The sequence below is a fragment of the Vicugna pacos genome, chromosome 13 (assembly GCF_048564905.1).
Source record: "Vicugna pacos chromosome 13, VicPac4, whole genome shotgun sequence".
NCBI lineage: Eukaryota > Metazoa > Chordata > Mammalia > Artiodactyla > Camelidae > Vicugna > Vicugna pacos.
This window is the reverse complement of record NC_132999.1, coordinates 45869755-45894093: the sequence shown is the minus strand read 5'-3', so window position 1 is coordinate 45894093 and position 24339 is coordinate 45869755. Positions and strand designations below refer to the sequence as shown.

Genomic DNA, 24339 nt, shown 5'->3' with positions numbered 1-24339 from the left:
AACGTTAAATTTAAAAAAAAAAAAAAGCAACAAAAAAACCCCACTTTACTGAGCATCTGTCCTATGCCAGGCTCTATGGTAGAAGTATTTTATACACACGTTCCATCAACTTCTTACTGGCATTATGGAAATAGAGTTTTTAAATTCTCAGAACTTATGTAACAGAAAATTAAGGTCCAAAGAGGTGAAATGCTTGTCCAAAGATAGAAAACCCAAAATTATCATGGCCAGAATTTGTCACAGAATTCTTGACTCTAGTTACTGCCCTTGCAACTACAAGACTCATTTTCAGACTCAGTTATCTCCAGTTTTCTTGTTCTAAAGGACATTGTTATTCTGGTCAAAATTGCACAATATTTCTTAATCCAAATGGAAAACACTTCTGTAAGGAAAGGAAGAGAGAAGGTTTGTAAGAAAAGAGAACAGTAGCCATATGGCTGCTCTTTATTCCACTTCAGAAACCATTCTTCCTTCTTTCAAGACTGGGGAGAAACAGGTAAAGAGGTAGTACTCAGGTAGGTCAGTAGGTACTAGGAGAGTACCATAACAGCAAGGACTGCAGTGAGAAGAAGGAAGGGCACGAACACACGAAGCTGTGAAAACAATTTAAGTGGCCACTAACAAAGGCACTTAGGGAAAATAACAAGTCAACAAAACCAAACTTCTACAAGGCCTCACAAACATCCAAATTAACACGGAAGGTATAGCCAGGTCTTTAGTGACAAGTCTAAAAGATGGGAGCCAACCTGGGGCACTGCCTTACCTCTATACTTATAGTAATAGGAACCAATAAATGTACTTATTGTTTAAGCCATTATTAGTTGGATTTTCTGCTACTGTGGCCAAAAGCACACTGACTAATCCATAACACAAAAGTCTGGGGTGAATAATGAGTACAGCCTACAATAAAAGATTTATACATCTGCACTGAAGTTTTGATTTTTGGCTCTGGTCTCCTTGCATGCTAGACAGCATACACAGGCACACACACACACACACACACACACACACACACACACACACAGCTTTCATTATTGAGAAAGGAAGTATACAAATCTGAAAAAGGAATTTTCCCAGGTACCATATTATAAATGGCAAACTGACAGTTCACAGGAATATTTTGCTTAGGACAAATAATTTTTCTTCAAACAAAAGCAATGGTTAAAGTACATTTCTGCATTAAAATGTGGTTTTCTGGTTATTTTTGAAAAGGTACCTGGCAAACAGACCACTGGTATTCGTGGACTGAATCTCCTTTAAATGGAATATGCAGAATGTGTTTTCCAGTTCACTGTAGTTCACACACCTACAGGTACTCGTACCCAAAGTACCATACCCCTGGAGGTAGCCCCTGAAAATTTTTGAATTTGCAACATTTTAAAAGGAACATTTCATACAGGGCCTCAGAGACCCTCCCAGTGATTTCACAAAGTTTTCTACAATATTTTGACAGTGGTGGATTTCACAGAGCTGTGTCCTATGACAACATTTCCACAGAAATTAAAGGCATAAATGTTCTCTGTTTAAACAGTACGTGAGGGTTTCCCATTCTACATGTAAGTCGCCACTCCATCCTAAACAACAAGTAAAAAAGCTGAGCAGACTGAAAAATCAGTAATTCTTCTCAGATCCACAAAAGCAAACCACTGCCCCCCATACTGGAGAGACAGATGTGCAAATACAAGTCATCACAACTCACCAGAGCAGGGACTCAATCAGAAATCACCACCAGAACCAGTACCAGACTAGGAAAACCAGGACTGTAATTGACAAATTGTTAACAGGCTCGGTGTGGATGACTCTGACAGTCAAAAACTCCAGGGAATCCAGTCATAGGGCAATTCCCACAACAACACTGTGAGATGTGCAGGAACTCAACCAGGTCCCACAATAAATACCAGAAAAATTTCCTTAGGCTTCTAGAAGGGCAAAGAGAGACAGAACTGTGAAATATGCCAGAACACTCTATTCTTACCAAAGCCTGCCCTCTGGGGAAACTAGTTAACCAGCGCTTAACCTGCTGTGTTATTATCAGAAACTAACTTACTGAGAGAAGGGAAATACACAACTGTAGCCTACACAAACCATCCTGTCCCACCAAAGGGAGGAGAAAAAAAAACCTAAGAAACACTTGTGAAGTTGACAGTCCAGAAGCATAGGCTCACTAAAAGACTGAGGCCTAATTATATTTTTACAGCACATTTCCCTTCCCCCACACCTTACCACTGCATTACTAAAAACCTATTTACAGCAGTTCCTTTCACTCAGTATATCAGGCATGGCTATTAAAAATAAACTGCAAGGCATACCAACAGGCCAAAAAAAAAAAAAAAATCTTAAGAGAAAGAGCAAACAACCAGAAACATGTATGTTAAAATTGTCGGACTGGTAACTTATAACAATTATGATTAATATGCTACGAGTGCTAATAAATAAAGTAGACAGCATACAAGAACAGATGGGTAATGTAAACAGAGGGACAGAAATTTAAGAACGAACCAAAAAGAAATGCTAGTGATAAAAAACACTGCAAACAAAATGAAGAATGTCTCTGATGCGCTCATTAGTAGACTGGACACAGATGAGGAAAGAATCTCTAACCTAAAGGCTCTATCGATAGAATCCAGGAAAACCAAAAAAGAAAGAGAACCAAGACCCAAAAATTCAGAACAGAATATCCAAAGACTGTGGGACAACTACAAAAGGTGTAACATAGACACAGCAGGAATATCAGGAGAAGGAGAGAAAGGAACAGAGCAATCACGACTAATTCCTCAAATTAATATCAGACACCAAACCACAGATCCAGGAAGGGCAGGGAACATTAAGCAAGATAAAGCTAAAAAAGAAAAACCAACAGCTCTGACTATCATTTTCAAATTAAGAAAATCAAAAACAAAGAAAAAAAGTGAAAGAAATCATATGGGAAAAAACACGTTACCTACAGAGAAGCAAACAAATACATCCAATTTCCAAAAAAGCATTAAAGCAAGGAGAGAGAAGAGTATAATATTTAGAGTTTTGAGAGAAAAAAACCCCACCAACCTAGAAATCTGTATCCTGCAAAACTATCCTTTACAAGTGAAGGAGAAATAAAGACTACCTCAGGAAAACAAAAATTAATAGAATTTGTTGCCAGTTGATGTGCCCTGCAAGAAATGTCAAAAGAAGTTCTTTAAAGAGAAGTTTAAATAATACAAGCCAGAAACAGACTTACACAAAGAAAAGAGCAGCAAAAAAGAAGTGAAGGTAAAAGAAAAACTTTTATTTCTTTTATTCTTAATGGATCTGACAGGTAAGTCTGCTCAAATAATACCCACAATGTATTCAATTATGTATGCTACTGTTTATATCATATCTATGCATATGCTTATACATAGTGGAAATGAATAAAAGCAATGACACAAGGCATGGGAAGAAAAGGATTATTCTGTTGTTATAAAGTACTCACACTACATGTGAAGTGGTATAGTTTCACTCAGAAGTAGACCTGGATTAACTGTAAACGTGTATGACCCTAAGGCAACCACTAAAAAACTTTAAAAAAAAAAAAGCAGTAGTATAACTGATATGTTATGAAAGGAAAGAAAATGGAATCATACAAAATGTTCAATGAAAATCACAAAGGGCAGGGGGAGGGAAATAGCTCAGTGGCAGAACACATGCTTATCATGCATAAGGTCCTGGGTTCAATCCCCAGTACCTCTGTTTAAAAAACAATCAAACAACAACGAAACACACACACACACACACACACACACACACACACACACATACACACGGCAGAAAAAGAGTGAAAGACAAAAACAGGAACAAAGAAAAAATAGAAAACAATAAATATGACAAATATCCATCCAGCTTTATCAATAATCGTTTTGAATGTCAATGGTCTAAATGCAACAATTAAAGCGATGAACAGAGTGGGTAAAAAAAGTAACCCAATTATATGTTGTCTACAAGAAACTCACTTTAAAAATAATGGGGGGGAGGATACAGTTCAGTGGTAGAGTGCATGCCTAGCATACACAAGGTCCTGGGTTCAATCACCAGTACCTCCACCAAAACTAATAAATAAACAGATAAACCTAATTAGCTCCCCCAAACAAAAAAATTTTTTTTAATTTTTAAGTTTTTTAAAACAATAAAGACACATAACATTAAAAATAAATGGGTGGCAAAAATATACCATGATAAATTAAGATATGTTTCAGTTATTTTATACAAAGGATTTTCTAGTATCTCTAGCCCTCTAGTATTCTGTCTCCTTGCTATGTGGAATGCTTTCCTTCATCTAGTTTTGCCTTCTGTACTCATGGATCTAATCAATGCCTGCCTTCTTTGCCTTTTAAAGAAAAATTCCCAAGGCCCCCAACATCTGGCTCTGTATTTAATATAGGCAGAGGTAATGCTGCTCACTAGAACATTTAAAAAACATGTTTTCCCCAATCCACTCCACAGCCAGGTAGCCCTAAATTAAAATAACCTAAAAGTAATTGTCTCTAGTGCATAATACTGAATCCAAAGTTATTTAATTTTTACATGGTTAGTTTTGCAGATGACAAGTCACTTTCAGAGAATAAGGTGAACAATCTCAAAATACTGCATTTCCATTTAAAATGGAGAAGTGCCTAAAGGCACACACATGACTACTAAACAACCTGAAACTGGTGCAGATTGTTGAACAATAAATTACAAACATCTACTGCAGTTCAGCCAGGGACAGAGAAAACCATTTTGTGTTTGATCTTTGCTTTTCTTAAAGGACTAAAGGTACATACAACCTTGAATTTAAAGGACAAGAAGAATCAAATTTAAGAAGATAGGAATTCTACCATGATGATAAAACTAAATGTTTGCACTCCTTTGCCATTGACAGATTATGAACTTTTGAGTTCTTTTTTACTGTACTGCAACACTGTTGGATTCAACAAGCTCAATACTTCTCTTTCAGGGCACATGAAAAGGCCGGAGGTTGTCAATCATGTGCACAGTAAGTGTATAAGTATACCTGCTACTTCTTGATGCTTAGAGTTTAAAATGGCACAATCTGAGATCTAGGAAGAAAACTTTAAGAATGAAGAAGTAAGCATTTCAGGAAATGGGGAGGGGGTGGCTGTAGGATGGAGAGATCTATGGATAGGCAGGACACAAAATCATTAAGGTAAGAATCAGACTTTTGGGACACATATCCACATAGCTTATTCTTTTTCTTGTGATAGGAGGTAGAATTTATTACAGATGGATACTGTGGGTATATGTGAGTGCTCAGAGACTTCACCTAACCCACAAATGACCAATACAGATGCACATGTTAGTAATATTAGACAATATTAATAATTATTAGAATACTTTGAAATTGAGAAATATAACTAAACATGCACTTGCATGTGTATATATTTAAGTATGGAAGAGGTGGGAAAGAGAATTAAGAAAAAACAAGCAGACGACTTCATTTTTTAAAAAATTACCACCTTATGCCAACAAATTTGACAACTTAAGATAAAATGGACAGATTCCTAGAAAGTCACAAATTCTCAAAACTGACTCAGGAAGAAATGGAAAATCTGAGCCCATAAAGCAAAAAAATTGAAGAATTAAACATCTTCCCACAAGTAAACACCCAGGCCAGGATGACTTCACTGCTGAATTTTATCAAATGTTTAAAGAAATAATACCAATACTCCACAAACTCCTCCAGAAAATAGAGGGAAAAGGTACTTTTCCCAATCTATGTTGTAAGGTCAGTATCATCAAGATAACAAGTAAAACAAAGACATCACAAGAAAGGAAAATGACAGATATCATTCATGAATATATCATGAAAATGCAAGGATCCTCAACAAAAATATTAACCAACTAAACCTGATATGACCAAGTGGGATTTATCCCTGGAAAGCAAAGCTGGATTAAAATCCAAGAATTCATGTAATAAACCTCAGACACAGAATAAAGAATAAAAACCACAAGATCATCAATAAATGCAGAAACAGCATTTAACAAAATCCAAAACCCATTCATGACAAAACTCTTAAACTTGGAATAGAAGGGAACTTAACCTGATAAAAGGCATCTATGAAAAACCTACAATGATCATACTTAGAAGTAAAAGAGGAACAAAACTTTATCCCCAAGATCAGGGGTGAGGCAAGGATGTGTGTTCTCATCTATTCTATTTAACGTAGTACTAGAGGTTCTAGCCAGAGGCAAGAAAAAGAAATAAAAGGCACCCAGACTGCAAAAACTGTCTTTATTTGCAGGTGACATGACCCTATATATAGAAAATCCTAAGGAACCCACCCAGAACTATTAAAACTAAGAAATAAGTACATCAGATTTGCAGAATATTAGACCAATATACAGAATTGTATACTGTATGTCTATAAACAAGCAACAATCCAAAGACAAAACTGGAATTCCATTCACCATAACATAAGAAAAATAAAATATGTAGGAACTATTTTAACAAAAGACATGTAAGACCTATACACTAAAAATTTTTAGACTTCACTGGGGAAAACAGGCCATGCAAAAAGATGAACCATCACCTCATGCAATACACAAAATTAATTCAAAATGGATCAACAGACTTTAAGAATTAAAATAATAAAATTTTTAGAACAAAACATAGGTGAAAATCTTTAAGACCTCAAGTTGGGCAAAGATTTCTATACCAGAAAGCATGATAAACTGGACCTCATCAAAATTAAAAACTACCACACTTAAAAAAAAAAACCGTTTAAAAATAAAAAGACATGCCAAAGACCAGAAGATACGTATATGCAAAACACATACTTGATGAAGGACTTGTATCCAGAATACATAGGGAACTCTTACAACTCAATAATAAGAAGACAACACACATCCAAATATAGGCAAAAAATGAGCAGACATTTCACCAAAGATATATGAACAGTAATGAGCATATAAAAAGATGTTCTACATCATTAGTCATTAGGGAAATAGAAATTAAAACCACTATGACAATCATTTCATGCCCACTGAAAAAGCTGTATTATGTAACACAAGTAAGAACAATGTTGGTGAGTATGTAGAGAAATTAGAATCCTCACACATTGCCAGCGGGAATATAAATGATGCACCCAATTGCAAAACAGTCTGACGGTTTCTCAAAATATGAAACTTTCAATTCAGCAATTCAACTTCTAGAGAAATGAAAACATGTATTCACAGAAAGACTTGCATGTAAATGTTCACAGCAGCATTATATCTAACTGCCAAAAACTAAAACCAACAAATATCCTTCAACTGTGAATGATTAGACAAAATATGGTATATCCATAATGGAAGACAATTCAGCAATAAAATGGAACAAACGACTGGCACATACTACATCGTGAATGAAATCTCAAAAACATTTGAAGGAAAAGAAGCCAAACAAAAGAGGTCACATACTGTATGGTTCCATTTATATGAAATGTCCAGAAAATGAGAATTTAAAAACAGAAAGTAGATCAGTGGTTGAAGGGAGCTAAGAGTGTAAATGGAGATTAGCTGTAAATGGTCAAGGATTCTTACAGAGGGGACTGAAAATATTCCCAAACTGATTTATGATAATGGTTATACATTAGAGAAAGTTACTAAAAACCACTGAATTGTATACTTGACATGGGTGGATTTTGATATGTAAGATACAACTCAATAAAGTTGTTTTTTAAACATAGAAGTCTGATCTTTAAACAACAGGTAATGGAAAAAGCACTGAAGAGTTTGTGGTAGGCACTCAACAAGTGATTACTGAATAAATAATGAGAAAAATAACTATGCAGGTCACTGATCTTTAAAATTTTAGAGCATCCCAACATGTCTGTCCAGTAGAAGGAAGCGTGAAAATGGTATCACGGAGAAAAGATCTACACTGAGATAACAGAGATATAGGCTAGAGTGTGCATTCAAACACTTACTAGCTACGGGGTATTATGAAAGGCATTAACCCATGCTGAGTTTTAGTTTCCCTGTGTAGAACAGTGCAATTTGAGTATTTAACACAATGAATGAGCACAACGAATAAATGCTTAGTTTGGTTGTTAGTGATATGAGAACTGATGGTTGGTGGCAGCAGTGTAGTATTAACAGTAGAAGCTATAACAGGAGTGGCCCAATATAGATTTGGTAAAGAAATGTTATGTTTTCTTGGTGACAGACGATAACTAGACTTATGTGGTTATCATTTCATAATGTAGAAAAATACTGAATCACTGTTGTACACCTGAAACTAACATGATATTGTTAAGTCAATTATTCTTCAATTGGGGAGGGGAGGAGAGGGGAGGGAGGTAGACAGATTACGTTTCTATGTCATTAAGGCTTTTGTATAGACACTGTTAGAACCAAGTACCACACCTCTATTTTGTCTAGGTTAAGACTAAAGCATAAAAGAATCCTTTTCTCCAGGAAACAGGCTGAGCTGAGGCAAAGCTCTACCAACCAAGACACAAAGTTCCAAGGGAATGGCATGTATGATTAGTGTGGTACATGCAGCAATGGAAGCCCAATGCAAATACATACATCTAAATCTCTTAAGCAAAGTAAAATTTTTAAAAAGGGAAGGTATGTTAAAAATAAAACTAGGCAGACAGTATCATTAAAATAGGAAATAATTCACACGAATAGTTAGTTCCTACTTCACAGTGGAAACATAAATTACTAAATATTTTATTAAATTGCTGATATATTGGAAAGAGGAAAGGCACCATGCATACAAGCAATGTTTCCAGCTCCATTTTCAAACACCAAGAGCCACAGCTTTAGTTCAGGGGTTGGCAAGCTACAGCCCACAGGACAAATCTGGCCTGCCACCTATTTTTGTAAATGAAGTTTCATTGGAACATAGTTACACGCTCATTTTCATTTTGTTTGTGGTTGCTTTCACACTTCTACAGCAGAGCTGAATATTCACTTACAGAGACCATCTGACCTGCAAACCTAAATTATCTACTATCTGGCTCTTCCTCAAAAAAAACTTTTTGCAGATTCAGTTTGTTTACTATTCAGTATATGCTGACACAGTTAAAATGTTTAAAACAAGGAATTGAATGGTAAGATTTCTGGATGCGATAATGCACTGGTTTAAAAGATACCCTTGGCACATTATGTGAGAGGTGTTATATATACACTGATATTGCATGCTTTGGAGTCATAAAGGTGTGACTCTATATCTGGTCAGATATGACAAGACCTAATAAGCAAGACATTTAAGTCAGCTCCCTCACTTCTGTATCATGGGCATAAACCATACCTTCCAGAGTGGTATGTACAGAACCCAAAGCCACCCAAAATAGAAGATAATAACTATTCAATAAGTGTTAAGTTTCTTCCATCTACACACTAAACTGGGACTTTCATTTCCTTTTTGTAATTTTGCATTAACCTTCAGTCTAAAATCAGGCATTCTGTCACAAGGAAACACTGTTGTATAATAGACCCTATTCCCTTAACTATCCAACATGGACTTAACAATTTGGAATTTCCCTACACTTTGAAGTAACGTCCACATATAACCTGAGACAATGAGTTTTACAACTATAGTTCTTACCATGTGAAATTTAGGACCCACATGCATACACACTCAAATGTCTATATACACATATAGATGTGTAGTTCTGCCTTAAAACTTGTCTCTCAAACTCAGGGATAGCACCCTTCATTCTAAAGTAGTAACTATATTACCCTATCACCTTCCAGACATTTTTTGATTTTTATAAGTCATTTCCCAGGCTTTGTCTTTCCAAATGAAACTATACTATTTGTTTTAATCAGTCCTCACTTTCATAGAGCAACTTTTAATCTTGCTGGTTAAAAAACAAAAAAGAAGTCCATGTAAACTATGGACTTTAGATGATAATGGCGTGTCACTGCAGCTTCATCAATTCTAACAAAGGCACCACTCTGGTGGGAGATGCTGATAATGGGGGGGGGGTGTTTATGCATGTGTGGGTCAGAGTGTATAGGGGAAATCTCTGTACTCTCCCTTCAATTTTGCTATGAACCTAAAACTGCTCTAAAAAACAAAACTTTGATTTAAAAAATAATAATAAATAAAAGGTTTAAAAGCCAGAATCTTCTAGGCCCAGCAGCCATGCATGAAATTTCCCAGGATGGTCCTGATGTAGGCCTATCTTCACAGAGTAACTATTAACAGCACCCTCATTAGCTCTCAAAAGTGTCACTCTACTTCTGTGCCTCAACTTTCCCCATCTATGAAATTATTCAGTACTTCAAAATCCAACCTTGATAAATAACTGGAGGAATGTGTACCACCTTCCATCTTTTGAAAGATTTAAAAATTTGCCACCCAAAGTGTTAATACAAGTTTCTTTTCATTCTTATAGCCTGCTGCTTAGAATCCTCTTTTCCCTCCTTGTTTTTCCAGGATCTAAATGTTAACATTTTAAAAATCCCATACATATAACAAGCTAAGCACAGAACTGGGAAATACACATCTATACTCATTAGCATAATATGTAGTTTAAGAGTGCATATACAAATATTTTTTAAACAATGTGATAAAATTTTTAAAATAAAATGCTTTATGTGGAAAAGATATTAAACATACACATGGGGGTAGGCAGTCTGAAAAATAAGGCTAAATATTAACTGTGGTATTCCAGTGGTGATAACAGGTGAATACATCCTTTTTCTCTACGTCTCTGTGTTTTCCAGCTTTACTTAAAATGCACCTGTACTGTGTTTATAATGAAAGACTCTCACATGTAGCCAAATAAGATGTTCACACTAAAGCTGAAGTGAATATACAGGGATGTGCCCAAACTTTAATATATCCCAAGCTGCTGTGCTATCTAGTACCTAGGTACAGCCTAAGTAACATGAGGCACTTCAGGAAGGCACAGAACACCCAGGACACGTCTAGGATAAAGGGATCGTCCTTTGCTTATGCAAAGTACTTCTAATGTCATCAGTGGCAAGAGATTTCTAGAGTTCAAGGTGGTGTTAGAGTAATGGTTCTTACCCAGGTTTAAGCTTGAAGAGGATCCATGTGAAGAGAGGGAAGGAGGTGGTGTCTGTGAATGTCCTGGTCCCTGACTAGGGAGAGGCATGCCCACGGGTCCAGGAGAGGAGGAAAAGCTAAGGCCGTTATAAAAACTGTGTCCAATGGGGGTCAAGCTGCTCGATGTCCTCTTATAAAGGTCACTGCTGCCAGTCAGGGAGTCACGGCGGGAGCCACTGCCAGTGTTGGAGTTTGCAACTAAAATGGAATTAAAACAATGCAGATAAGAACAGGCCTGTTCTTCGAAGAACAAGCCCAGTGTCCTGTTCCTAACACTTTGATCCAGACTCCTTACCACCGCAAATTTGTCAGCAGAGACAACCTAACTGTTCATGTGGCGTTCTAGGGGCAGGGAGAGTAATAAAGAGGACATGGCTCAGGAACATGAAACTCTTGTTCAAACCATCACACGTATGCTAAACTTTCCTTCCTTCTGTGTCACATATTATGGGGTAGGGGTGGGTTAAAAACCTCTGACGGCCACATAATTTATGGAAAAGGTGAAAGAAAATGGGCTAGAAAAGAATGCCTTTCATCAACCCACAGGTTCTAATAGAAAAATGGAGTAGAAAAAAGATCTGTGAATGGGGTATTGCCCCACTGCACAAGACTTATGTATGAAAGCCTAGTTTCTCAATGGGTTCAATCAAGAGTTACTACTAGCCCCCAGTTCCAATTTAAAATACTTTCTCTCAAATAAACCCTTGTTTTGAGATCACATTGTTTTATAAAACACTGCAATTATCCCACTGTTTACCTTACTACTTTCCTGCTTTTCTTCTCCCATCAAAACATTAAACAATATCTTAGTCTAATTTCCTTCCTCCCACTTTTCCATAATATCCACCTTAATTCTTCTCAAAAGACTGGAGAAAACTCATGACTCTTTAAGGCCTGCAGATTGTGGAGAACACTACGCTGTGATCTTCGGTAAATCCTCCTTTCTCGGTTTCTAACATCCACATTTGTATGGTTCCCTCCACATACTTTCCAATGTCTGCACAAATTTCCTCTGATATTCTAATCCCTGAAACAAACTGACTTTGAGAGTATAATTAAGTAGCAACATGAGTGTAAAACCTGAAACAGGCCCCAAATGTATGAGTTGATTTGAACAGTCCATCATCTCAAAGACATGTGGGTTCCCATGGGGCTCGGTCCAGATCTGCCTGTGGTATCTGTCCAGGGTTCCATGCATTGTCAGTGTTCCATAAAGATTGGAAAAATAATTAAAATTCAGGTTCAATAGCACATCAGTCTGATTTCTACCTGCTGTTCCAAACCCTCCAAGGGCTGATCCCAGGGTGGCGCCGAGAGAACTGCTACTTCCAAATCCCAAGGATGTGTTGGCGGGCTGGGCAGAGCCCTGGGAGAAGAGGGAGCTGCTCTGTGAATTGCTGCTCAGAGAGTTGTTGCCATAGAAAGAGCTGGATGCCAGGTTGTTACTGGGCTGCTGCTGGGGCTGAGGCTGAGGCTGCTGGGTGCCTAAAGGGCGAAATGGTCCATTTGTTGTTCCAGCAAGACCACCAGCTGCTCCATTTGCTGAAGCTGCAGCCGCTGCAACAGCTATAAAGAAAGCAAACCATTTGGCTATGAAAGAGACTGGCCACATTTCTACTGTTAGCTTTTTGAAAACCTTTTAATGCTGCCATATCTTCTCAATGCAGACATAAACCTTGTAAAGAACTATACAAATCTGTCTTTGATCCCTTCATCTGAAGCTTTTGTTTTCTATTTTTACTTTCAATTCGAAGTCAAAATACCACTGGAGCCCAGTTCAGTACATTGGCAGTTTCAAAGAGTCTAGTTTAAAATAGATATGGATATCAAAAGTACCCATTTCAAATACAACTACTCCCTAAAATCTCAAATTCTACATGTATCTACATTAAGGACATTTCTTCCAGAATCACTGTCAACCATACACTGAGGTCCCTCAAATTCCTAGGACACTCGAGCATGTTGTTCTCTCTCAGATGTCCCCACTGTTGTTCCCATTTATATATATATCACACATACATATATATATACATACATACATATATAAAAATATATATATATATATATATAACTTAGAATAAAAACCTACTGCCCTCTGCAAGCAAAATTCATTGCTCTGCCACTTCCCACTACTCTCTCCCACTTCCTCCATCTTGCCTCCCCCACACACAAAAAAACACATCATCTTAAAATAACGATATGGATTTCTGTGAAGTCCAGCCTTGGATTTCTGTCAACAGTGCCATTTTTTGTGTCAGTGATCCAACTTCCTATGTTCACAGTAGAGCAGGGCCTTGCTGCTAGCCAGCTGGTCCATGATGTTAACAGAATCAGAATCTGTTAAGGTTACTTGCTGCTTCTGATTCTCTCTGTGAAAAATTTACAGGGTAGAACTGCTATACTGAGAACTGTCCAAAAAAAAAGTGCATTTCAACATATATCCGTCACCTCTATTAGATCTGAGTGAGTCCACTAAGATGTAAGCTCACCTGCTTGTGCGGCTGAGGAACTAATGATGACTGGGGCGGGAGCTACTAGTCGAACAGGAGCTCCAAGACCATTTCTCGCTCCTGCATTCACCACAAGGGCACCAGTTTGGTCATAGTAAGCAGCAGGAGCCAAGACTGGATAACCTAAGAATATCAAGCCAACATATAAATATATATAAATACAAATGTCTCCTGGGCACTAGCATATTGTAAATAGTCACAAACACAGCTTTGGGGACAGGAAGACTGAATTTATATCCTGGTTTCACCACTTAAGGTAACTGTACAACCCTGAATCTCTGGGTATCCATTTCCTCATCTGTAAAACGAGGATAATAATATCTGCCTCACAAAGTTCTTGTGAAGATTAAAAGATGAACATGAAAGATGCAGCATGCTATGTGGCACAATAAGGGGTAGTGTTATTTATTAATTAACAAGTGTTAGGGAATTTGGTGGGATAAGGGATATGTGTGCTCTTCAAAGTGCTAACCAAGCTTATTACCAGCATAATTATCATACACTGATAATTTAAAAAAAAATTTTTTGTCTACACAAGTTAACAGTGGGTACAAATGATTCCAACAACCATAGCACTTTCATACCACATAATAGTCTAAGCACACATCTTGCAAGTTAGCAGGGAAAACCTAGACAGGCTTTAATTAACAAGATCTTTCAATACTATATGAGGTAGAATCTCCAAATCCTATTGAACCCTAAGAGAAATTGCACGTAACTTACTAATAAAATATAAATGCTTAGTAACTAACAAAACACATGATGCAAGTTCAAGTTATTCAGTGAACTCATAAAAAGATCAGTTGATTTGGCCACAGTCAGTAAGAATCCATAAACTCATACTGAGGTCTCATAAGGACCTGTTTCAAAGGAAGAACTTCAAACTACATGAAATCCATGCAAAGAATGAGACGAAGTGATAGTGAGTTAAGAATAAAATATTTTCAGGAAATGTATCAATCATAGGTAGACAGCTACAAAGCACCTCTACTGTTGGTTTGGGAGAAACTCTAGAAATGCAAAGATGATCCTATCAAGGAATACCAGGAATGTCTCCTTAATAATACTGTTCAAAGATATCAGCATAAAGACTAGCCTTGGAGTGATTCTAAAGTAGCCTGGCCACTCCTTCCATGCCTAACACTGAGGGAGAAAATAGATCATCACCAAAGGAAAACAGCACAGGCCAAGACATGTGTGGAAGTTCACATATCTCCAACATGTAAGATTAAGACTGGCTCAGAACACCAAGTGCTCTCATCAATGAACTATGGTCTAAGTGAGGGCAAGTGTATGTCATCCTTGCCAGTCCCCAAACCATACCAAGCCTAGCAAGCCGAAAGTACCGCCCATTTTCCTCTGAATCTCCCCCTAAAAACAGACTTTTTCTTTCTCAGTGTATTAGGAACAACAATGCAGCCTCACCTGGCATGCCTGCAGCCAGTCCTTGTCCAAAAGCAAGGGCAGAATTCACTGCTGCAGCTGCCACTAGTGGATCTGTTTGCTGTCCCTGCTGGTTCTGATTTGGGGTCAAAGGACGCTGGCTGGCTCCTCCACGGAGAACCTAGGAGATAGAAATATATCAACTACTTTCTTTTCACTGGAAATAGTTAAGACCCACCATGTGCTTAAGTTGGATCAACTTTAAAAACTGATGGTTGTAAACCATTTTTCCGATAATGGTTTTATATGGCATGGCTGTTAAGATTTTAAAAAAAAGACAGTAACATTACATACAGTGAAATTTCATTCTACTATCCTTAGTTCAAACATACATGTTTACAAGCAGCCAAAAGCATATAAAGTGAAGATTCATTCAATAATCAAATATTTAATGCCTAACATCTGGCTGGCACTGAGGATAAAGCAATGAGCAAGACAAAGCTCCTGCCGCTTGGAGCTTATATGTCAATGAAATGAGACAGACAGTAACTCTGTAATAATGTCAGTGCTCTGACATAAAGGGGGTAAAAGAAAAAAAAGGGTACAATGGAGTAGGGAGGTGTTTAGAAAGGATAAGGAGGATTAATTTACCCACATAATTAAGTTATAACATCTGTGTCAAAACACATACACAGCGATATTTTCTTTATGAAATATGAAAATATTTTCTCTACTCCATAGCACTATTTCCATTCATCAGGGCCCAAATGGCCCCAAATGAGATCAACAGATTTGATCCAACTGTTTCTATTTCTTTTGTCATAAATTTCACAAACACACAGCAATCCAAATGGAGATGAGTATGAGTCAAGAATACAAACATTTCAGTACAGAGTATCAGTTCTGCAACTGTAATAAAGGATCTACTTTTTATTAATGAAACACAGGTATTAAGATGCTGGTAATCGTTCTTATTCTGAATGCTCTGAAAAATCTATTCCACAAGATCTGTATACTCTAGCAAGTAAAAAATGCAAAACCCACAGACCAAGGCTAAAATTACGAAAGCTTATGCATTTTGCAATGTTTTCAAAGACAAAGTTCTTATCAGATCATTTTCACTATCACTCTGCTACTTAAAAAAGTTTCACTTGTAATCAAGAACCTGTCTATTGATTATTTCTGGTACCATTCGGTAAAAAATGTAACAGAGAAACACCACTAACAATCAAATACTTATTAAAGGAGTGTTTAAGGTGAACAACACTGTATGTATTGGCAAGAAGAGATATGCAGACAATTTACCCAGAGTTACTTGTTTCTTTATCTGTAAAAGTAGTGAAAGTAACAGCTGACCTTGCAGATTTGTTGAAGTATTAGAATCAATGTCTGCAAAGCACAATATCTAGTACCCAGGAGATACTCAATAACCAGTAACTAATTACTATCAAAATACCAGGCAATTTATTTCTACTTGTGACCTAGAAGAATTTATGAGACTTTATAAGAGAAGCAGCATATCCTCTATACAGATAAAAGAAGGGAAGCTGTACAGGTGAGAGTTTGAGCCAAGACTTAGAAGATGACTAACCGATAATCCAAGAGCTCTCACTCTAGGAAAAGTAAACAGTATGTACAAAGATACGGCCAATACTTATGGTTCAAAAACTAATAAAACATCAGTGAAAATATTCTTCTTGTATGGCATAATGAATTAGGCTTATGTTTGGTTAGGAGTTGTGTGAAAGGTCAAAGGACAGGAAAATGGACAAAATGCCTTTAGAAAGGGGTAGTCTAGACTACTGAGCCCTGTTTTATAATGAGGAGAGTAATGTGTTTTCTTTTTTATCTCCTCTCTAGAAATCTATGTGACACCCTTGATGATAAGTCAAAATTCTTAAGTCAGTAGTAAATACACACATTTTAATTTCATAAATAAATGTCAAGCCTGAATTTTACAAAATACAAGAAATTTCACAAGTAATATTTTACATCTAATAAAATCAACAAAAATGACTGAATATCTACTTGTAAAACACTATCCTAGGACTTACTACCTATCTTCACGATGTAAAAGGTGTTAAACTGAAATTTCTTTTCAAAGGTACTGATTTAAACACAGCATGTGAAATCTACCAATACTTAATAAGCAAGTAGATACTTAATGGAAATATTTTAATAGCCATCCATCCTTTTATAGTTCACCATGCTTGGTAGAATGATCATCTACAGAGTCTCCCCCAACCTAGAAAGTTCAGAAGCCATTCTAAACTCCTCTCTCTCAAAATGCAACATCCAACACCAAATCACTACCAAGTTGAACACCTATGCTTGGCCACGGTCAGTAAGAATCCACTCATTAATTATAGACAACATATAATGTATTACATTAATGTATTATATTATATAATTATATATTATATTATAGACAACATATAATTTATTCATCACAATTAAAATAAGTAAATGAAATTATATATAGAACACTTAGTTTTAAACAAAAAGCCTTCAATAAAAAGTACTTATTACTATTTTTCTCATTCAGTCTATTATAGCTAAGTTTAAAGCATGGCAATCACTTCAGTCTTCCAACCCATGATTTAGCAGCCATTTAAACACAAAGATCATCATTTGATAAAACACCAACTATCCACAAAGAGTAGCTATTAAGAAATTAATAGGGATCACCCATTCTGCCAACAAGTTATCTGCTAATTCCCTTATGTACCTGGCACTAGAACAGTATCTGCTGCAAAGAAAATCATCTATTAGCTTCGAAAAATTATCTCACTGTAGACATACTGACCCAGGATAAACTAGCTACAATTTCAAGACCTGTGTTTTACCTATGATTTTGTGTAATCTAAAAGTAAACCTACACTCTCTTAGTGAGACTAATAAAAAGCAAAGGAATTCTTGTTTGGACCGTATCATAAGTACATATATAAGCACAGTGTTTTTCCTCAAAAGACAGCTTTAATTTGACATGCATAGAAAAAGCTCAAATGCTCATTTTATTTGCTTGAAAAAAATTCTGTTTCTAGGAATTTATTCCATGGAAATAATCACAGACTTATGCAAAGGATATTTATCAGTATTATTTATAACACCAAAATACTGCTAAGTTATAAATACAGATATAACTCAGCAACAGTTATATAAATATACTTTAGACTGCTCAAAATAAAGTATGAGATACTCCTTGACAGACTTAAAGTCAGCTAAAAAATATTATTTAAAAACACTAAATAACATGGAAAAGTGTAACAACAGGATGCAAAGCCATGTGGACAACATACTCCCAATTTTATAAGAAATTAATTAAATAGTATGTCTAGAACTTTTTTCTCCAAGTAATTCAATTCACCAGTTTTCAGGACTAAATAGGTGTTATTCTAGTAAGCAAGAGAAAAAATGGCTTCTTTAATATAAAAAAACATACTTAGTTTTGCAATTAACTGTCCTTTCTCAACTCAAAAAGCTCTTATAAGTTAAAAAAGAGATAATAGGTTTAAGATTTACATTCAACAAACATTGTAAAGACGCAATCTGAAGAACTAGTACTTCCCCTTTGGTGGCAAGCTACTTAGCCAGCCAGATGTGACCCAAGAATGGTGCTTAGAAGGTAACTAGAGTATCACAGAAAGAAAACTACCATGATCTCATCTAGGTACACTGACCAAGGACCTGATACATAAAAGGCATTCAGTAAAGCATAGTTAGGTCTGAGTCTAACTCAGGTAACACACAGGAGGGAACTCACCCGTTCACCACTGACAGTTTTCTGTACGGCAGAGAACATCACCTTTTAATTATAGACAGTAACTAACATTCACACTTGGGTGGGTTACCTGCTGCTGCCCTTGCTGAGCCTGTGGGGTGGTCTGCTGATTAGCAGAATTTGTCGCTGCAGCAGCAGCGGCAGCTTGCTGCTGGAAAAGGCTGGCAGGGTAGACTCCCCAGGGAGTAACTCCATAATACTGGTGAGGGACCACAGCCGGGCCTAAAAATAGCAAGGGAAAGGGAAGGAAAGTTTAGACTAGGAAGAATCATCTCAGTTTCCAAAGACAACATCTGGCTCAGCGGACACTACTGTAAAATATTAACTTAAGAATATACTGATACATTCTAGCTAATCATGAATTGTTTTAAAAAACAAAAACTGTTATACGTGGTCCTTACACCAAAGTCTTCTAACGTCAGTAATAAACCCCAGGCCTAGAGGAAGAAGCCAGTGAGGGACAAAGCACTGGAGACAGTGAGAGGGAGCATACTGAGAGAAGCTGGAAGGGAGCACTGCAAAAACAGATGGGGAACTGGACTTGGTCAAGAAGAAGGCAAAGGCATGTTTTTCCCCTAAGAAAGAATATAGGACAGATATAGGCAAAGTTTGTTGTTAGAAGGGAAATGAGTGGGAAGTTTGTGTGCATAACGTGATGGAACAGAACAAAAGATTAAGTTGTGCCCTGCTTTCAGGGGTAAGGATGGTATCTGAGGTGACTGATAGGGACACGAATCTCAGTGCTTCATTAGTTCCAGAAGCATGAAAATCCGTCAGTTGTATGACAAAAAAGCCCAGATACGCCACTGAACTTGCACTGCTCTAATTCTAAGAGGCTTGGTTTCCCTGTTTCTATTTTTAATGTCACAAAAAAGCATTCAACACAACTACATTCAGACACCGATACATTTTTTATTTCTATTTGTTTTCAACTTTGACTTAAATTTAAAATTTCATGTAACACCCTGACTTCTTCCATACCTGAATATCCTAGACAAAACTAAGTATTCCGTATAAATCTAAATGATCTATTCACCTTCTCCAGCAATAAGCTACAGCTGCAGTCTTCACCAAACAGAAGAGGCAACAGAGAGGTAACAGAGCTATGCAGACAGCAACCTGGGTGTGGCAGAATTCTAAACCAAAGAATTCTCTGAAGCTGATGACAAGAAACACCAAAGCTGCATATCTGGCATCCAAGACAAGAGCTCAGAGCCATTTCCTCACATCTGCTGAAACACATCTCCAATAACTTTCTTAGTTAAAGCACGGAGTTTCAAATATTTGGAGCTTGTTTAAACAATAACCACACTTTTCAGTGAAGTTCCATAGAGCTGTTTCAAATATATCCATTCTGACATAGCAGCCAATCCTGTAGAAATATATATTTCATTTTATCAAAATAAATTGGTACATGCTTTTTATTTCCCCATTTAAGTTTCCAAAACACAAATAAGCCAAACTGAATCACTGTCTGATACTGTTCTGACACTTCAAACTTACTATTTTCTGTACCTGTGGGCTCAGCTAAGTTCAAGAAGCTCTGTTTATAAAGCTGCCCTCTATGAAACACAGTGCAAAATGGTGCAAAAGGAAGGTGCTGCTTAGAAAAGCTATGTTACAATATGAGCTATTTTTAAATAATAAGCAAATGGGTTAAAAAATTTTAAACCTGTCAGCAACCAAATACTCTAAAAACCGTACCTCCAAGTTGAAGAGAGTGGTGTGCCCCTGAACTCAGCTGACTAGTGTTTATATAAAGTGAGTGGTCTTCGGCAGATAAAGAAAAAAATCAAAAAGAACACAACCCAGTGAAGATTCTACCTGTGCCTTACGTTTCCTCACATGCAAAACAGGGATGTTAAGAGTATTGCCACATCTACTGTGAAAGGCTGGGTTGCAACCCACAATGATAGTCTCAAGGCTTCCCCCAAGAACCAACAAAGCAAACCCCTACTATGCACAGACAGCTGTCACCATAAACATTTGTACTATCCTTTAAATTTTCTCAACTGGCATTTCTTCTACTTTCCTAAGTCATGTGACTCATGACTGAGTTAAGGAAAACAGCCCAGGTTGCATCAGTAATTGGGCTTGGCTCCTCAGGATGCCAGCTTCAATTCCTGTGTGATTAACACTCCATAAAAATATGCAGTTTCACCGTTTGGTTAGTTATTTCTGGTTCTGTGTGAAAGCACTTAAGTCATTTTCAGTCTGGCTCAACTGATGAGTACAAAAAGCAAGATTCTCATCACCAAACTATGATCTCAGCAAGGACAAGTGTGTCATCCCTAAGACTAGTTCCTTGTTTCAAATAACACATAGTAAGTGAGTAGAGGAAAGAAAGTAGAGAGAAGACAATTCAAGATAACAAAGACACTGTGTACTACAGTGAAGTGCATGCATGGGCTCTGAGTTAGATCTGGCTCAAACCCCAATGCTACATTTAAATTGTGTGACCTCAAACAAGACAGCTTTCTGAGCTCCAAATTCCTAATCTGAAAAGTCATCTTTCAACAACCCATACGAAAAATAAAGCACTCACAGGCAAATAGTTAATGAAGAGTTCAATAAATATTAGTGGTGGTTAGCAAAGATTCCATTTTCCCTAAAGGCAACAGGGGGAAAGAAATTATACTACATATGCCATACCCATCACAACCCATGACAAAATGTGAACAATTCTAAAGAACAACAGGAAATTCTATACAGCATTTGAGTTCATAATTGCAAACCACATGCTATACAGAAAGAAACTAAAACTTACATTAATACTTAGTCATAATTAACTTGACTGGGAGAGATGTCTCCAAAGAATATTTACCCTGGAGACAGTAAGACTGTCCTAACACTGAATTCAGTCTGCCATATACATATGACCCCACTACATCGACAGCAACTGTGCCACAGAGTCAAATGACAAAAGTGCTGCCTCTGAAAGAGTCTAGTCTCAAGGGGAAAAAAAAACCACTCCTGTATACAACCACAAGCAAAGAAATACAAAGTGATCATAAATAATAGAGAATAGGGAAGGGTTAGCAAAGGAAGGCTTTCTAGAGATGACAATACCAGATAAGGAGCTTCCCAAGCAAAGAATGGAAAAAGAGTTTACCCCAGAGGATTAAGGAGATCATAATGTCCAAAGACACAGAAGTTTAGTACTGCTAGCACAAATGGTATGAGCCAGTGGTAGCCAATTTGAAGGGGGAGAAAGTGGTGCCCAAGTAGACATCCATATAGACACGGAGAGATCCTTATACACAGGTCATCTCAGTCCTCACTAATCCTCAGAATGCCATGGCAGCTCCTAAGAAATACTGATTCCAAAGAACAACCCACCACCACCAACCCCTCTAACAAGTAGTCTGGAATGACCAGCCATATCTGACAATAACTGCAGTGTGCTTTATCAGGGTAGAGAAGACAGAAATCAATGAAGGGCTTAAATAGAAGGATGAAAGGGTAAGATCTGTATTTGAGAGTTTTCTTAAACAATTTAGGTGGGTGGAGGAGGGGGAGAAGAAAGGAAATTCAGAGTATAAGAGAACAGCTGCAAGAGTCTTGGTAAATAATGTAAGGATCTGGACTACAGCAGACTAGAGGTAGCAGCAAGACCTGAGCAAGAGGAGAAAGTCCCAAAATATGTTTGAGCAACTGGGGGGCTCAGTGGATCAAAAATATCCACACAGGGGTAAGCTGATTAATTTGCCTTTAACTATGCTCAAGTCTGAGGTGATAACTAAGCAGAGATATCTAGCTGGCAGGTAGATGGCCCTGGAAATCAGGAGAGAAATCTCCACTGGAGACATGGGATTCTGAAAGAGTACAAAGAATGCATGCCATCAAAATGACTTTTTAGAAGGTGAGAAAATCCGTCATGCAGCAGAATGTCTCACCTAGTGTTGCTGCTGCAGCCAATCCAGCTGTGTAGGGGTCCGTCCCTGGGGGTGCAGCACTGATGATGTATGGATTGGGGACAAACGCAGCGGGAGCTAAACCTGCTGAAAACATACCTGTCAGTAAAAACAAACGACTAAAACTGCAACCCTACCAAACATCTACACAGTTTGGCTATTCATTGCTATAGGTGAGGAAAAAAAGAAAATGAAAGGATGAGTTGAGAGTAAAACGGAATTTTTAAAAGATAAAATAATCCCTATACTAAAGTTTACGGCGACATTTATCTATCATCCTTTTTAACCTTTGCTAAAAAGTTACAATTAGAACTGCTATGCAGTTTTAAATTCAGCACAATTTCTAAAAGACTATCAAAATTATAACAGGCTAAAATAAGGCAATTTAAAAGACTATCATGGGATGGAAGGATGGGTTTATTTTCATTTAAACAATTTTCCAGTTTTCCTCAAAGAAAATGTATGAGTATTTATGGACTACTATCTACATCTATAAATTAAATCAGACCCTTTATGCCTAAACTTAATAGAGAAAATCCTTTGACAACACAGGGGTTAGGGGCACTGACCCACACACAACCGAAAATTTCGTGTATAACTTTATGGTGGGACCTCTATAGTCACAGTTCCACATCAACAATTTAACCAAGGACCGTGTAGTATTGTAGTACATATTAACAGAAGGAAAAAAAATCCATGTACAAGTGGACCTGTGCAGTTCAAATGTATGATGTTCAAGGGTCAACCATATATCTAGGCTGGAAATAAGTCTTTCTTCCAGAGCATACCATACTCCATGACTGGTGATCTACTATCTGTTCAATCATGTCATTTTGACAGAAAATTTTTTTTCTATTTGTACTTGTTTACACTTACAGCCATTTGTTTCAAAGAGACTTGAAAAGAGTCTGGAGGGAAAGGTATAGGTAATAAGACAAAAACACGTATATTAAAAAATTATTAAGAATGATAGGAAAAAGGCAAAGCTACTTTAAAAGCCAGTAATTATCTGAGAATACTTTTTAAAATTTTCAGTATGTGCTACTTGGAAAATAGGTTTACAGGTACTACTTGCTACTTAATAAGACGTGAAGTTGATTTATCTATAGTCTATACAATCCCAACAAGGACAAAACTACTGTTTTTTAACTGAGTTCACCCACCCTGCCAACAGAGCTGATGCTAGTCACTGCTGTAGTAAATATCTGAAATCCTGAAACTAAGAGATCTTCTTGATTTGCACCTCTTGGGGAGTGATGGAAGTGTTAGGTATCTTCATTGTGGTGGTGGTTTCATAGCTATATACATCTATCAAAATTCATCAAATTGTACATCTGAAATATGTGTAGTTAAGTGTACAGAAATTATACCACAACAGTTGTTTTTTTAAAAAAAAGAAAAGAAAAGAAAAGAAATCTTCCAGGTTGAAGTCTAGAAGACAAGTCAAAAATGAAAAACACAGAGAAAGACAACTGGACGAGAGTGTCTGGACTTCGATAATCAGTATGTACTACTGGGTTTCATGGGAGCCATCTCTCCTAAAATGGGGGCCATACTCAGAAGGAAGCTACAGGCTTAAGGACTTACCGATGTGGGGCTGATGAGCGGCTGCCAGTGCATACTGCTGCTGCTGAGCGGCTGTCAACTGCTGGACAGCAAGGGCGTTAGGTCTTTGGAACAGCTGAGGGAAGAAAAAGATAGGATTAACTAAAGTTAGAGAAACTG

The 24339-nt window shown here is 37.1% G+C and overlaps 1 protein-coding gene and 2 non-coding genes across 19 annotated transcripts in view; all 3 read right to left on the bottom strand.

Moving 5' to 3' along the window:
* PUM1 (pumilio RNA binding family member 1) overlaps positions 1-24339 on the bottom strand; it is a 117144-nt gene that overhangs the window by 22471 nt on the left and 70334 nt on the right. For 9 of the 17 annotated variants that reach the window (XM_072974908.1, XM_072974911.1, XM_072974920.1 and 6 more), the window contains 7 exons: positions 24202-24295; positions 22597-22701; positions 18771-18922; positions 14962-15100; positions 13516-13659; positions 12296-12592; positions 10988-11224 (listed from right to left, as the gene is read on the bottom strand). In XM_072974908.1, the coding sequence (XP_072831009.1) occupies positions 10988-11224; positions 12296-12592; positions 13516-13659; positions 14962-15100; positions 18771-18922; positions 22597-22701; positions 24202-24295 (1168 nt within the window). The remainder of the gene's footprint in view (positions 1-10987; positions 11225-12295; positions 12593-13515; positions 13660-14961; positions 15101-18770; positions 18923-22596; positions 22702-24201; positions 24296-24339) is intronic. The other 8 variants (XM_072974909.1, XM_072974912.1, XM_072974921.1 and 5 more) reach the window with 2 other exon arrangements.
* On the bottom strand, positions 14770-14846 carry LOC116283004 (small nucleolar RNA SNORD103/SNORD85). Its single transcript, XR_004192550.1, has one exon. It is a non-coding gene; the product is annotated as a small nucleolar RNA SNORD103/SNORD85 (small nucleolar RNA).
* On the bottom strand, positions 20914-20997 carry LOC116283006 (small nucleolar RNA SNORD103/SNORD85). Its single transcript, XR_004192551.1, has one exon. It is a non-coding gene; the product is annotated as a small nucleolar RNA SNORD103/SNORD85 (small nucleolar RNA).